We start from the raw sequence: 16675 nt of genomic DNA on the forward strand, positions 1-16675 counted from the left end.
AAAAATTGTACCAGGAAAAAAACCAGACTTATAAAAAAAAAAAAAAAGGGCGCTTATTTTTCCATTTCAAGTCAAACAAATTCTAAAGTGCAAATTAACTGAGAATTAAGTTAACATGAAGGTTTAGCTAAGGCCAGACTGACTTCTAATGCAGAATTATAGGAGTTTGGCTTGGCAACAAAACCAAGCAAATTCTCATTCTTGGATTTTCTTATAATTTGAAAGGAACAGGGAAAAAACAGTATTTGGGATAACTTTCTGCTTTTGAATGGTGTCTTTCTGATAGAATATAAAAAAGGACATCATCAAGACTCTAGAAAATAAAACAGAGAAGAGATTTGGGGAGCTGGGATTTAGAGATGTCATCTCTTTCTTTCCAAGGAATTGGTAGCTGTCCTGTAGAAATCTGTATTGTAAAACACAAAGCAGGTAGTCAGGAAGAAGAGAAAGGTAGAGCAGAGAAAATGAGAAGAACACAAAATGGAAGGAAAAAAGGGTAAAATATCAGTACCAGTACCACTTTCTAAAACAAAAATGCAGAATTTCTTTTTAAGCCTCAAAGATACGAGTAATCACATATTTACACTTTCGTTAAAAGGCTTGAATGCAGAACGAGCATAATGTGAATTTTAAATTAAGAATACTTTACAAGGGCAAGGGAGAATCCTCTATAGACACAATTAACAGAATTGCTTTAATACACTTAAAACTTTTAACCTTTGTGGTCTTTGAAGTGAATAGTGGAACTGCATCTATTTCAGGTTTGTATGGAAGGGCTGTACTGCCCTGAAAAGTTTTACAGTGCCGTAAACTAATGAAATAAATTATCTTAATTTGGTTAGAACTATTTTCATTAACTGTATTACCCACCAAGGGAATGAGGACAAATTTTAATTTTACTAATGTATTTCACTTCTGCATTACTTTGGCATGCTGCAATTGCGGCTCCTGCTCAGTATTGCTCACTCTGCCGTCACGGGGCCACCTAGCCCCCACGCTCCCCGTGCTCTCACCCACACAGGCAGGGCTGCATGGAGCCCCTGGGACCCACGCAGCCGTCACCGCCTCAAGCAGGGCTGCACAGTACTAACTCATACCACGTTCCCACCGGGGCTTTTGAGGACACAGCATGGTAGCAGAAACAAGCACATTATGAAAATAGTGAGAGCATTTCTATTATAAAACAACTCGTTAGGATACATTATATACGCCTGGACTAAAAAGTAAACATATGAGAAGACAAACCTCTTTCACAGCATGAAGAAAGAAAACAAGTTCTTAAAAGAAGAAAAGGAAAAATTGAGACATCCTTTAGATGAAACACTCTTCCAGGCCCAGTAAAGGATTTTCAGATGTCCTTATCTGACCTACTACCATGGACAGACAGCAGTCAAAAAAGCCAGAGATAATACTGTTCTGCAAAATATTTAGAAAATAGAAAACTAACAGCAATAATTATTTAAAGCTTCTTACAACATCTCCATGTAATTTAAGACAGTATTGCTTATATCCCTGGTATCATAGATTTATTACCATTAACTACCATAACAACATGATTATTTAAATAGTTTGGTCCCAAACGGCAGGAAAACAGCAGTGTTTGGTTACTAGCAAGTCTGAAAATGCCCTTCATGCATGCCAACACTCTTCAGAAAGGTTCTGCAGAACAGAGTAGGTCTTCTAGCAGATACTAGCACTTGTCAGGCTGCACCTGGAGTACCATGTCCAGTTCTGGTCCCCACAATTCATGAAAGGCATGGACAGACTGAAGAGGGTCCAAAGGAGGGCCACAAAGATGATCAAAGGGCTGGAGAACCTACCCTATGAGGAAAGACTGAAGGAGTTTGGTCTTTTCTCCCTGGAGAAGATAAGGCTCATTTCTAGCAGATACTAGCGCTTGTCAGGCTGCACCTGGAGTACCATGTCCAGTTCTGGTCCCCACAATTCATGAAAGGCATGGACAGACTGAAGAGGGTCCAAAGGAGGGCCACAAAGATGATCAAAGGGCTGGAGAACCTACCCTATGAGGAAAGACTGAAGGAGTTTGGTCTTTTCTCCCTGGAGAAGATAAGGCTCAGGAGGGACCTCATCACAGTATTCCATTACTTAAAAAGCAGCTACAAAAAGGACAGAAGCTGTCTCTTCACAAGGAGCCACATGGAGAAGACAAGGGGCTACAGGTACAAGTTGCACCAGGAGGGATTACACCTTGATATATGAAAGATTATTTTTTTTACAGTGAGAACAACCATTCACTGGAACAACCTCCCCAGGGACGTGGTAGAGTTCCCAGCACTGGAGGTTTTCAAGATGGGATTGGACAGAGTGCTAGGTAGTCTCGTCTCAGCTCCCTTTCCCACAAATGGTTGGACCAGATGATCTTTCAAGGTCCCTCCCAACCTGGGCTGTTCTATGATTCTTTAAATTTCATCCCAGTCCATCTGCATACTTATGTCCATGTGTACATAGATCTATGAGACTGAGAGTGTTTGAGTGTGAGAATATACATCTGAACATGAAGCATGTCTTTTTCTGTAACACTTAAAATCCATGAGGTTTTTTGTAAAATTGACTTTTCTATTATTTTTTTTAAATTGCAGACTATAATCACCTCCCTACATATAGAGCTACATTCTGCCGCTGAATTCCTATCTACACAGCAGCATATAACTGAAAGTAGACTGCAGCCCCCGAACTGTCTCACCTATTTAATACACAGTATGAAATGACAAATTATTTTTCGAAGAACAAGATAGATGCCAGCATGAAACATTGTTTATAAAAGCATCACCACTATAGCTGTCCCCAAGCAATAAAGCTGTTTATTCCAACCTCCTACCTTATATAAACTGAAACCCTCAGCACTGAAAAACAACTTCAAATTTGTTCATGACTCCAAGACAAATAATAAGATTCTCTTTCCAAAATACACAATGAAGGTCATGTCCACGAATGTTCATTTTGCATACAAGTGCACAAACTTCTAAATTCCATGTTAATATTTTCTTAAAACTAATACATACTGTAGTTTGAAATTTGATTCTGTCTCTGTACATACTGATGCATTCAGCATACAGATAAGCCTTTCTCTTTCAGGCTTCTTCTCTCTGTTTCTGTGGTTATACACACACATTTAAAGAATATTTAATAAATATGTGTATTAACATCTAATCTTTATACAGAAGCTATTCTGGGGCATAGGAATTAGAGTCTATATAACAATCAGAAATAGATCAAGTTAGAACCTAAAAATCAAATGGTTTTTAAATACGGAAATGAAGTTTAGATTTAGAAATCTGGATCTGAAGCCAGTTAGGTTCAAAGCCAGATTTAAACCTAGAAAAGGCCTGTGATTCTGACTCTCGCTACGCTATTGAAAAACGTGGTAAAGATTTTAACCTTAAAAAGCAGAAATCATAAATATAGAAATAGAGAACTTACATGCCCATCGTTAAGAGCTTGTTTTACCCTCCCATGCTTCTTTTTAAGCATTCTGACATGTAATACAGAACCGGCTCCAGCAAGTCTCCCAGATCGAGATGTGTCTGTGGGAACTGGGCACCTCAACACCCCCCAGAGCCTCAGCCGCTGGAAGCAGCTCAGCGGGGTCCAGCCTGGAAGCAACCCAGCTGACCGCACGCATGCCTCGACTTGATGAAGATCTAGACTCCAGTACTACACAATAGGAGTTTGGATATTTTTATGTAGGTACTCACATTATAAACACCTAAATACAGGTGTCTCATTTTGGAGCTCACTTTGCATAGTATTTTTTTAATATAATAATAATAAATACAACACAGGGAGAACACTGAAACAAGTCTACAGAATAATCACTTAATTGTGGTCATGTACAGATCAGTGATACCCAATACCACTACACTCTTTTGGGAAGTCAAAGGCTGTTTGAAATTATTTAATAATTTTGACCATATTATATATAAAAAATATTCCAAAGGTATGATTAGTCAAAGGAAAAGAAAAGAAAGAAAAGAAAAATATTAGTACACCTGTGTTTAGTAACGGCTCCAAGATGTCAAGGTGCTCTTCTGGCAGCCAGACAGGACATTTGGCTGGCTCAGAGCTAGATGCAACCGCTGCCCTTGCTGAGACGTAACTGCCCCTCTTCCTGCTGAGTGGAGGGTCAAGCCAGCACTTTATAGCTTACATTTCATCTGAGCATTTGAGTTTCTGAGCTGAAGAAGTTAACATCTTGCCAATATACAGAAATAAAGGGAGCAGTCAATACCTAATTACCTGTAGCAGCAGCAGCTAAGTGAAAGTATTCTTGGGCCAAATCAAGCTTTTCACCTTCTTCATAGTACAAAAGCAAGAAGAAACAGCTGTAGCACTTGGGATGTTGACAACCACATCACGTGGAAGCCAGTGTGATCACACGGCCAAGAACCCCCATCTCAAGTAGTAAAAAAGCTGAATTTGCAAGTGGGTATGGGACTAGGGAGACACTGAACTCTTGCAGGGGCAGCTTGAGGTCTTCCGATCAGCTCTTTGACTAACATAAACCTTAAGTGAATCCTCTACCAATGCACTAGTCACAGCTTCTACCTGCCCATAGTTATAGCTATGGCCAATTATTTAACACTAAGTCAGGTGCCAAGCCATGCCTTTCTCAGACGTATCCCATAGCTCTACCTGCAGAAAGAAGCAAACTGCGTGAGGCATGCCATTGTTCACTGGCTAGTAACATTTTTTCCTCCCATAATCAGCCTCAAAGTAGTCCTGCCTGGTTCCACAATCCCTGGATATTCCTGGCTACATCCATACATCCCCTGCCTTTCATATGGGACAATCCACTGAAGACCCCCCCAAAAAGAGATAGGCCTCTGCATTAGGCCAAGAGCTTCGAACATATGCATATCTCTATCTTTGTGACAGAAATTCTTTATAAGGGCTATGACAAGCTTTAAAACCATCTTTGTATTTTATAATTTATATGCTGTCATGGTTCTATGTTCATTGAGGTTGTTATCACAAAAGACAAATTATAAAGTGCCTGTACTCAGATAGGGAGAAAAGCAATGAAACTCTATCTTGGTGTTGTAATGTAATGAATAACCAGTTAAAAATTATTCCTCCAACTGAAGCCTACTTAATCCTTCTTCCAAATCTTAAAGCACAACTCCTTACTAATGACAATAATTTTTACTGCAGTTTCAACTTCTTCTTGTGAGGAGTTTGAGATAAGAAGAGCCTCCAACCCCCAAGCCTCCCCATCTCCAGGCCATGAAACACTGAAGTTGCAGACCCTTCCACTGTAGTTAGTCATAATAAAACCAAAAAAAAGCCAAAATACACCTGTCAGACGAGGAGAAACACAAAAGAAGTACACTAGTGAAAATAAAAATATTTATATACATTAGCTATATCACTATGAAACATTCAGAACTAAACAAAATAAATGAGCTGAAGCTCTGCCTTCTATTCTTACGTTAAGGCATAAAACAGAAGCAGGGGTTTTATTGTTAAATGAAAAATTTGACAACATGGGTAAGCTGGAGTATGAGAATCCACAGGAGATTAGTGGTTTAAATTCAGCAACCTACCTCTGAAGCGCTGATTATTTTTTTTCAACTGACTGCTGAAATACGCTAATTTATAGCATCCAAATGTTTTGAGAGAGTACATTCAATCATATTAAAAGCAGGCCTTATTTTGCTGAAAATACAAGCTGAAAGCAGGTACTCTACAGCTGGAGATGTAAGACCATATGCTACCTGCACGTCTGATCTCGTTGAAAAAGGAACCAGAGAAACTGTACCAGATTACTATGGACAGATGTCATGAACAAGAGTAACTTAGGGGAAGTGTCCGTACAGCACATTTCTGCTCAAGAAGACAGCAGTAGTAACCAACTTCTCTTCCCATTTCAGAATATATTTGAGTTGCCTTTACCTCTGGTTTTTGCTAGATACTAGAAAGCTACTGGGATTTTAGGGATCAGACCTGTTCTTCAGTAATAACCGTGAAATTTTACTCCATCTCCTACCTTGCTTTCATGCACTGACAAATACAGACATATATCTGTTATGTATATATATTTGCATATCATTTTAATTGAACCAATCTAGTTGTATTTGCAGATCTGATCAACGGCTTCATAATTAAGCAGGGCAGCTGTAGAATTTCCCTCTCCTGCTGCTCTCGCACTCCTTCCCAGCGCACAGGACAGCCGGGTCCTCTTAATCCTTCTGCGAAACAGGCCTCTCCAACAGAGCAAGGAATATACTATTTCAGTTCAAGGTGTCTTGATTGCTGCTAGTTCCAATATTTGACTAATGAAACCAAAATGACCACCTGAGAGAAGCTTTCTCTGTACTTAAGGAATTGGTGAAAAGTTTAACTCTTTCATGCGTTCCCTTTTCATGTCTCCCTGGTATGAAACAGCATGAGTCCAGATTTGATCAGGGCCTGAGCAAGTCTTGAGGTGAACTGAGGGAAAAAAGATTTCTCAAATAAAAGTGACATTACCATATATATGAATTAATTTCAGAGGAAATAAGATTTTTCAACTATTCCTCAAAGTTTGATTGCTGTGGGGGGAAAAGAAAGTGCTGTGGAGGCCAAGGTGAAGAACAAAAACCAAGTTTTTCTTTTTTTAAGATACTTCAGAATTAAATTAAAGGTTGCAAATTTTGTTCCTAGTACTTGACAATCTGTAGGAGAGAATTAATGAAATAACTGAGCGAAAGAGTAAAAAATACAATCCTTAACTTTCTAACTGTATTCTGAAACTGTATTTGGATTTTTTGCTTTGTAGTTGTGAAATGATTCTTTGGTACAAACAGTTTCACATAACTTACTTCATGGGCTTGAGAAATGCCAAAACTTTCTGAGAAATACACAAACCATTTGCCCTGTGGACAACCAGAGGGCTCTGGAACTGAACTGGGAACCATCCTTAGGTAGATATAGCTAACCAGCATATACAATCAGAATATCTTAAAGGACTCAGAAAGCAGAATTAATCTTTTCCATTTCTTTGATGTATCACTCTAATTTAGCAGGGCCCTAGTAAAGCACAATAGATAGGAGCAAAAGCAACTACCTCCAGGAATTTTAACAGGCTTCATGCATTCGTCCATTTTAAGGCGCTAAAACCTAGAGAAGTTTACAGAACTATTTCTTTAACAACTACTAGAACACATCTAATTCTGTGCCCTTATTAGTCACTGCCAGAGCAGCCTATAATGATTTCCTGGAAACAAGGTGTCTTGCAGTTTCATCTGCAGAACAGGCTGTGATGCTGCAGAATCACAGTTTGCTCCATAGTTCTGCTCATGGGAAATGAGGTGTTGTCCACCCAAAAATTAATTGCACTTTTTTGGCACATCACACCTTCATTCCTCAACGTGCAATTCCAGTGAATGTTCATGTATGTCAGAAGCTGACAAAGATCACCCTGGAATGTTTTTTCTCCTTATATTCAAAAGGAAGAGATGAGGCAAGCTTCAAGAGAAGCAACTCAATCCAAGCCAGAAGAGCCTTACTCCAACAACATGCGTCTGGAGTCTGCAAGATGAATCTAATGTTTACTACTATCTCCTCTAAACAGCCATAAAGGCAGGTTAGACCAGGACTATTATTACCCCTGGTATCCGTAATGGGTTCTGCCCTAGAGGCTTCTTGGCACTGTCACTGCCTTACCCTTGCTGCCAGATCTGCTGTGTGCTAATTTTTATGCACATACGGGCAGGGTGTGCAGACCACTCCAGCCCCTCCACAGCTCTGTCGAGCACACAGGAACAGGACTGGAAGTTGCTAAATTAATTGATCATGCCAGATAGCAACCTCATTGCTTGAGTTTCTTCTTCACAAAAGTGAAAGGCTTAACCAGTGGGAAACAAAAAGCCCACAAAGGATACTGAAAAAGATATTAGAGTTTAAAACCCAAAAAAGAGTGGAAGAATATCTCTGTCTGCAGCTACTCCATCCCCTGCCAGGCCCTTCCCTCCCTCTCTCTGCAGAGCTGTGCTGCATCCCACTCTCACTATAGGCTTTCTTCTCCTGTGCATACCCTGTTAAACAGGTTTCGGTCTAATTAATTATCCTGCTGATATGAAATCGCAAAAGGATCCTGTCTTCCAGGTACATGCAGATTTATTAATACATTTGAAGAACAAACCCTCTCTCTCAAAAAAAACCAACCAGCACAAACAAACAAAAACAAAAAGCAGAAAACTTGCTCAGAAGAAACACGATATTTGCAATTTCAGACTTCAACCAGTTAACTCAAGTAACAAATACGCTTCCAGACTACCACTAGTACCCAATTATTTACCTAACTGGTGAATAAATTGAACTAGTTAAGCTGTTCAGAGACCAAAATCAGCACAAAATTTATTAAATATTCATGTACCAAACATTTTATAAGATGATCGCTATTAAGATTCCTAATCCAACTTCTTTTGCTGAGACAACAGTTTCATTAACTGCCACGGTGAAAATCTAATGACGCATGGAAATATGCCTCAAAAACATCAAACAAGCAGAACTGTCACAGGCGATGCCTTCGAATCTGGGCACCAACTTTCCATTTCAACACAGGCAGATACAGAGACAGTAGCTAAACTCATCCGCGCTAACTCTACATCTTTTGAGAGGAAAATAGTAACGAGAACTACCACTATCATTAAACGTGCATAGGAAAATATACAAGGACCAAAGACATTTATATGTTTTTGTTCATAAAACATATAATTTTAAATGAATCTACAGATAATTACAAGATACAAAAATAGTTAATAGCTCACATTTGGGTTTTTTTAGTTTTTTATACTCTGTCATATTACTTAAGCTCCTTTTTAACTAAGAGTGGGGTTGAATAAAGAATGTTTGGAATATCCTAGGATTTGGCAATGCTGGACTTCAAATATTGGTATGGGATTTGTGGGTGAAGGAGACCAGTCACGGGACACCAGCCCAGTGCTGGACTCTAAACCTTCTCCTCCGGTCACAAGGCACAGTGTAAGAAGCTTGGGCTGTGTCAAATGGCAAATTTCATTTTGTCGCTCCTCTGCATAAAGCAAATTCTGCTTTTATGCCCTATTGCTGTAAAATACAAAATTTGTACATTTATGTTCAATGCAAAAACTCAATGTTTTCCTGTCACATTGTATAAAGAAGAAAGATGAAGTAATAATCCTACATATGCACTATCACATATATGGGCTTCCTGTTATATTTCCAGCCTCCATAGTAAAAATGCATTTTCATTATACATTTGAAGACACTTCTTGGAAAATTTCAGACACATACAAACACATAAAGTGACTGCTAGGTAATTTTAATTTCAGACTTTTAAACCTCTACGACTACCATCTTATTAATAAAAAAAACCAAGCTGGAATTACTTAGTGTCTCAAAAAAGCCCAAGATCAAAAGCAGTATAAATGTACACTAAATAAAAATAATAACACTGTCTTCAAGTTTATAATTAATATATTTTACAATGTTAAGAATAACAGGCATTTAAAAGTGCAATGCCAAAACTGACCCACATTTGGCTATTCCATAGTAATATTATTAGCTTTCAACAGCAAAGTGTTTATCAAAATACTACTCTCAAAATAACCCTGTTGGTATCAGTTGTGAAGAACAGCAGCACTCCACATACTAGATAAATGTGTTTATGACTCAAAAATGAAATAATTTGCAGCTGTCCATTTCAGTCTTAACGTAGTTTTTTTGGAAGCAGAAGGAATCCCATACAAATTTAGTCAACGTACTGCTGGTGCTTGTATCGTGCTTAGAGAGCCTACATCACATAAGAATACACTTCTTCGTAATAGCTTGGAGTAGCATAAAGATTAGATTGATAAAGTAATATATATATACACATATATATTACCTGTTCTTGCCTCTCCAGCCACTTGTCCACCATGGGATGACTGGCACTTAACGATGAACGAGCATTGTCTCTCTGAAACTGGTTAGACCAGCTACTAGTATCTCGTGGTAGGCTTCTGTAGTTTTCATCTTTCTAGTTTAAAAGAAACAAAAAAGTGTCTTATAAAAAACAACCAGTCCTTGCACATTAACAATGCAGCTGGTTATTAAACCAACACAAAAGGAAGACTGACAAAGGAGAACGCAGGTCCGGCTGGACCCAAGGACAATGCGATTGCCCGGCCGTTCAATTGCAAGAGCTCCCCTTCCTTAACGCCAGCGAAGCCCAAGCAAAGCCTTCGGTGGGTTTGTAGCTCCTGCACCCACTTGTGTTTCACTGCTTCTCTTTTCCAGCCTCAAACCTCTAGTGCACAGACTTCCCAAGTACATACTCAGCAAGGCTTTCAGAGCATCATGCTCCTTAGTTTCATTCTCACCAAAAGCAAATATACCATACAGCAGTCCATCCAGCGACAGCTAAGGCCACTATATAATTTTCCCAAGTCTCTGTATGTAATCAATTTTACAATCAAAGCTGTCTCACTGCTCCAGGTACTGTCCTTTAGACCAGAATAGCATGCTAGAGAGTTCAAAACTTGAATTTATTATTCCACATGATAATGCTTTGCTTGGTTTGCCTGAAGGTATACAAATAGTCACATTTGTAAAACAGCAGGAGATGGAGATTGTGCTGATGGAGATACATTTATCCCATTGAGACTGATTTAAAAAAAGATTTTTTTTTTCTTTTTAATTGATGAGTTTGTCTTCACATCTTTCCCACAAGCTTGTACAAATTCTTCATCTTCTGAAGATGATTAGTCCTTACCCAGTCTGATCACTAAAAGCCCATAAAAGCACAGAAGCAGATCCTTAACGATGGGAGTTACCCTTAGCCCAAAGTCAATGAATTACTGGAAACTTACATAGGTTAGTGCCCTCCAACTGAAATAATATATGGAACTGAAATTCTGCTTAGCTTTTCAAAAGAGGATTACAAATATGCTGTAAGTATCCTTCCTTCAGGAGCAGAGTACTTTTTCCAGTCAATGTTTGTCTGTCCTTGTGCCAAATCAGGTAATTTAGAGAGATTATCTATTTTCCTTATAGTTATTTATTAGCAAATAAAATAGGATTGTAGTCCTACATATGTTGCAATACTACCACTTTTAGGAATCTCAAAAATCTCTAAAAAAATTAACAAACACCAGTGCACATTCTCAGCTAAAACCCATTTTTTTATTTATAGCACACAGCAGATTTTTGACGCTTTCTTAAATCAATACTTCCTTCCATCAGCATGAGTATTTCCTTTTCCTATTTACTGTATTGATATTTCTTTAGCCTGGCACAGTATTAGTCCAATATTCTAAAATATGGATTGTAGCATCAAATCCCTTACAATTGTCCTTCACAACTTTATTTCTTGTAAATGTATGACAGGCTTTGCTAGGAAATTCAGGTCTCAGTATAACTGTGATACGTAGCACAGTTTTCAAAAGCTTCCTGTGTGAGAGCAGCCTTTTCCCAGACATAACAAACTTAAGCTTTCTTAATTGATGGCAACTGCTTTTCTTGAAAGAGACTTTGTAGTAAAAAATGTCTTCCATTTCTAGACATTAAAGCTTGAATTCAACCAGCACAAGATAACCTTGTAAAAATATGTCTGCACAAGTAACCAGCCAAACAAATCACCATCATAAATTTTTCTGCCCTGCCACAAATGAGTAAGAACTTTGCGTCTTTCAGCCACTACAAAAAATTCAGTTTTCCAGTGTGGTTAACCACAAAGCAAACTAGAAACTTGCTCAGTCTCTTGCTTAGAAAGGGACAGTGGAAGTCAGTTGCTGCTTTGTACAACTGTCCCTTAGCAGAGCCATGAAAGCCAGGGAATGGTGTGTACAAATTGATTTTTTTCCTGTTGCTTCTCTTATTCAATTCTTCTCTTCTGCTGACAGAGGTGGCACAGTTCCTATAAGCCAAAACAACAATTTCTCTTGTTCAAAGTGGTGGAAAGGTATAACAGCAAAATCAAAATCTGACAAAGAAATAACGAAAAATCATTTTATGCACAAAAACCCCCACACAGTTGGTACACAAGTTATTGTCATCTAACAATAACTGGCTATCTGACAGACCATCACCTAGTCTGAATGAATAGAAATGTCTTCCTATGTAACGAGATGTTTTCTGTATTTCTGTACTTTATAGATAATTCCATTTCTTATTGATTCATGTTTACAATCTTCAATATAAACTTTTTTAAAAGACATTTTTATCTATGTTACACAAAAATCTCTCTCCATGCAGCATCCATTACCCATGCACAGGAGTGTTTTGCAAGAGCAAGAGAGAAGGAAAAAAAGTTCATCAAGGGATGTGGTGTTCTTCGATCATTCAAACACTAAGTCTCTGATCTGAATCATGCAGGACTGTCTTATTGCTTAGAGTTTTATTGGAACTTCATGTTGTAAAAAGTCTTAAACACCGCAGCACACAATGTAAGTTAAATTTTCTAAGCTAAGAGAGTTAAATTAGGCCTCTGTTTGGTGCATCTATACTAATGTCAAGAATCCTGCAAGGAGTTTACTCCTAATACTATCTGTGCTGACCAGAAGAGTATATTCATCCCATCTACTGAAATATTTCTGCTGTAGCCCTCTTCAGTAGAAGATTGCCTTTCTCCTGCTAAGACCTATACCAGATCATTTTATACAGAAGACATCTAAGTCACTCAGCAATTTTTCTGACAGCAGAAGTAAAAGCTGGAATGGTAGAGAGATGTGGTTCCTGTAACTTCTTGTGTTTCTCAGTGCTGCTTAGAGGCTCAAAATAGTGCTATTATCAGAGTGGAATAAAATACCTTACCAGTGTTGCAATCACATACAGACTCATGTTGGTGTTCGCTGAACACTGAAACATTAGAAAAAACAACAGCCACAGACAAATCCTTCACTCCTTTCTTTGTCGCTGCTTTTTGGCAAACAGCTATCCCTATACCCCACAGGTGACAGCGCTGGGGCAAGCACTAAGCTAGACCAGGAGCAGAGAGACCAGCACTTTCAACACTGCCGCACGCAGTCCTTCTCGCAGACAGCTACACAACAAAACCGTAAGATGCTGCCGGCTACCCGGAACCCCATCTATGCAGGGATCTCCATTACTGCTACTGCCAGATCAAATTCAAAGATAGCAGTGGTGATAAACTATAGAGCTGGAGGTGAAAAACACATTGCTGCAGCTTAGACATTGGGATTTACTGAACCAGCTGCAATGTTGTTTGCTATTTAAAATATATATATGTATTTGGGGCTTTTTTTGTAAAATATGCAAATGTTAACCCAGAAAGCTTTACTTCTATTCAGCATGATCTAGCATTAGCACACATGCTCCCAACACCCGACTGGAAAAGGTGTGTGTCACTTTTAACTTCCATACCATAAAGAAAAAGATTTCATGATATAGAAGCCATCAGTGTCACGCAGGGAATTCTCATCTCTTCTGGAGCTGCAGCTGTAAGCCCTCCTGGGACCAGAGCTGACATGCATCGTCAGTTACAATTAAGTGCTCTAATTTTTTTTAAAAAAAGTTTCTTTCCCAAACATCTTTGGGGACCACAGGCCATGTCAGCTTTATCATGTTTGAAATGGAAATTGATCAATATAACACTAAAACTGCCAAGTCACAATATTACTGCTACACTTAACAGCAGCAGTTTGCAGTGTTTTTAATGAGGACATGTAATTTAACACCTTAAGATTTAGTTCAGCGTGGTGTCCCTGCAGGGCTTTGCTGGAGGGTTGGGTGAAAGGGGACAGGAAAAATGAAGCAATTTTGCTATACTTTTAATTTCAGGTGATTTGCCATATATAACAAGCTCCTCATCAAAGACTCCGCAGCTTGTAGATGAAATGATGCATTAGCATGATCTGTGTACTTCAATTACTAGCTGTCAGTGCATAAACTCACTTATAATTTTTAACCGCAGTTGTACCCCTACAGACTCCCAGCATCACTAACCCAACCAGAACATCCTCTACATGGTACAGTGACAGTTCCACGTCTGTTACCTCATTTGCCACTAGGCCACTTTCCAATAGTGAAGGACTTGGGTTTTTCCCTTTGTTCTGACCTCCTGTATGGCTAAAGTGTGGCAAATTTGGGGTTTGTTGGTTTGTTTTTTTTTTAATACTAGATAGCAATACAACGGGAGTAAAACAGATTGAAGACCTCTTCAACGCAATTCTCTGGAAGAAGGTCCAAAAATGTAAACCAAGTTTTCACTTTAATTCTTTCTACAGCAAATTGCCCACCTCTCATTTAGGATCTTCACTAAGAGAGACCATTTTGGGCACTGACTTTTTTTTGCTATCCATTCTTTTTTCTTGTACACTGTGCATTTTGGGAAAGGCTTCTTGCTTGTTTGGGTTTGACTCCTTGTGATGGCCTCAGACTGAGATAAGATTTGTCCATGTTGATGAGACTTTGTTTAATCTTTTGAGGTTATAATTTCATTTGACAGACTTTGGGCAAATTCATGTCTACAAGTGTATTTGTTGTTGTTCAATCACTATAAAAGCTGCTCTTCTTTCTTTTGTGCTCCGCTATGTCCATGCTAGACCCTGGACAGTTTGGTGTCACACCCGGACAGGATGGTAAAAGCTGTAATTAACAAAAAATACATATAATGAATGTAAATACTTGCCTGTCTGATGCAAATATCTGTTTATAAATGCAGTAACATACACATATACCCATCTTTCATGCTGTCTGAAGGTCTAGTAAACAGATTCCTGGGGGGTTTTTTTGTTTGGTGTTTTTTGCGTGTGGTTTTTTTTCACTGGACTTTAAACAAATAAAGGAGGGATGAGATCAGCTGGATCCCCTCTTCCCCCAAAAAAGACAACTGCACAAATAATGTCTATTTTACAGGGAAAATACATTACATATGGGAAATGAATTAACCTAATAGATGTATTGAACGAACAGAAATTCACTTTAAAGAAAAAACTTTTTACATAGAGGTCGGATTTGGAACTGATTTCTCTGTTCATCAGCAGCTTTTTAACAACAAACTGTACCAAATTTCAACAGTTTACCTCAAAACTAATTCTACCAGTCCCTGAGTAAGTAGCTCTTCATAAATTTCCATATATCTTAAGACTCTAACACTACTGCTTGGGTGATCTTCCTTTTCCTCTCAGTAGGTTCAGTTTATTTTATCATTCTACAGTTTAGTTTCAAAGCTTGCTTTTTTTGAGGTCTATTGAAGAACATGGCCCCAGGAGCTATAATAATCCAGATAGAGCCCAGCCATGTAATGCATATAAGAAGGAACCGGTTCCAGTCACCCAGTATCAGGAACCTTTGATCTTAGGCCATTCTCCAAGGAGTAAAACAGGACTCCCATATTAAAGAATTATCTCAGCTTTGTGCCTCCTCTGAGCTCTGAGTTAGAACATGGGTCATTTCCAGCAACTGGCAAAAACTGTCTTAGGATGCAGAAGATGCAAATCTAATAGTCTAATAAAGAATTTGCATGCCTTATTTATGATGAAAATAGATGAGAAGAATGACCACTCTGTAGTCATTTTGATGTCCTTAGAAAGACTCATGTTGCACTATATGTAAGGGAGAGGTTTGATTGTACAGCCTTTACAGTTAGTGATGATGTGGTTGAGAGCCTCTGGGTGAGGATTAGGGAGGTGGAAAACAAAGGAGATGTTGTAGTGGGTGTCTACTACCGATCGCCCAGTCAGGATGTAAGCACTGATGAGTTATTCTATAGGCAGTTAGGAGAAATTTCTGGATCGGTAGCCCTTGTCCTTATAGGAGATTTCAACTCCCCAGACATCAACTGGGAATATCATACTGCTGTAATGAGCAGGTCTTGGAAATTCTTGATGTTTGTAGGAGATAACATCTTGTCACAGGTACTCAGTGAGCCAACTAGGAAAGATACTCAGTGAGCCAGCTAGGAAAGATGCCCTCCTAGACTTGGTATTTGTGACTAGAGAAGGACTTGTGGGGGATGTGATGGTAGGTGGCTGTCTTGGCCACAGCGATCATAAAATGGTTGAGTTTAAAATTTTCTGTGTAATGAGAAAAAAGGACAGCAGAGTTGCTACCCTGGACTTCAGGACAGCAATCTTTAAGCTATTCAGAGACCTATATTCCCAGAGTATCCTGGGAATCTGCTTTTGAGGGCTTAGGAGTCCACGAGTGCTGGTCAGTCTTTAAGTACCACCTTTTAGAAGCACAGGAGCAGGCAATTCCAATGTGTTGTAAGTCAAGCAAGCGGGGCCGAAGACCAGCTTGGCTGAACAGGGAACTCCTCGTGGAGCTCAGGAGGAAAAAGAAACTCTCTGATCTCTGGAAGCAAGGTCAGGCTTCACAGGAAGAGTACAGAGCTGTGGTTCGCTTATGCCGGGAGAAAACACCAAAGGCCAAAGCTCGATTAGAGCTGAAACTCACCAGTGTTGTTTCAGGTAAGAGGAAGGGCTTTTTTAAGTATGTTAATAGCAAGAGGAGGTCTAAAGAAAACAATGGACCAATACTTGTTGAAGATGGTCATCTGACTAATAGAGATGAAGAAAAAGCGGAAGCATTCAATGCATTTTTTGCCTCAGTCTTTAATAATGCTGCTAGACCTTGGGCTGCCTGGTCCCCTGAGTCGGAGGATCACGAGTGTGGGAACAGTGACCTTCCATTTGTGGACACTGAAATTGTAAGTGACAAGCTGTATCAGCTGAATGTTCACAAGTCCATG

General features: G+C 39.0%; 1 protein-coding gene across 1 annotated transcript in view; it reads right to left on the minus strand.

Moving 5' to 3' along the window:
* The window catches only part of PARD3 (par-3 family cell polarity regulator), a 428182-nt gene that overhangs the window by 258807 nt on the left and 152700 nt on the right, over positions 1-16675 (minus strand). The window contains exon 4 of the mRNA XM_019471891.1: positions 9869-10000. Coding sequence (XP_019327436.1) covers positions 9869-10000 — 132 coding nt within the window. The remainder of the gene's footprint in view (positions 1-9868; positions 10001-16675) is intronic.

The sequence above is a fragment of the Aptenodytes forsteri genome, unplaced genomic scaffold (assembly GCF_000699145.1).
Source record: "Aptenodytes forsteri isolate BGI_AS27 unplaced genomic scaffold, ASM69914v1 Scaffold257, whole genome shotgun sequence".
Classification (NCBI taxonomy): domain Eukaryota; kingdom Metazoa; phylum Chordata; class Aves; order Sphenisciformes; family Spheniscidae; genus Aptenodytes; species Aptenodytes forsteri.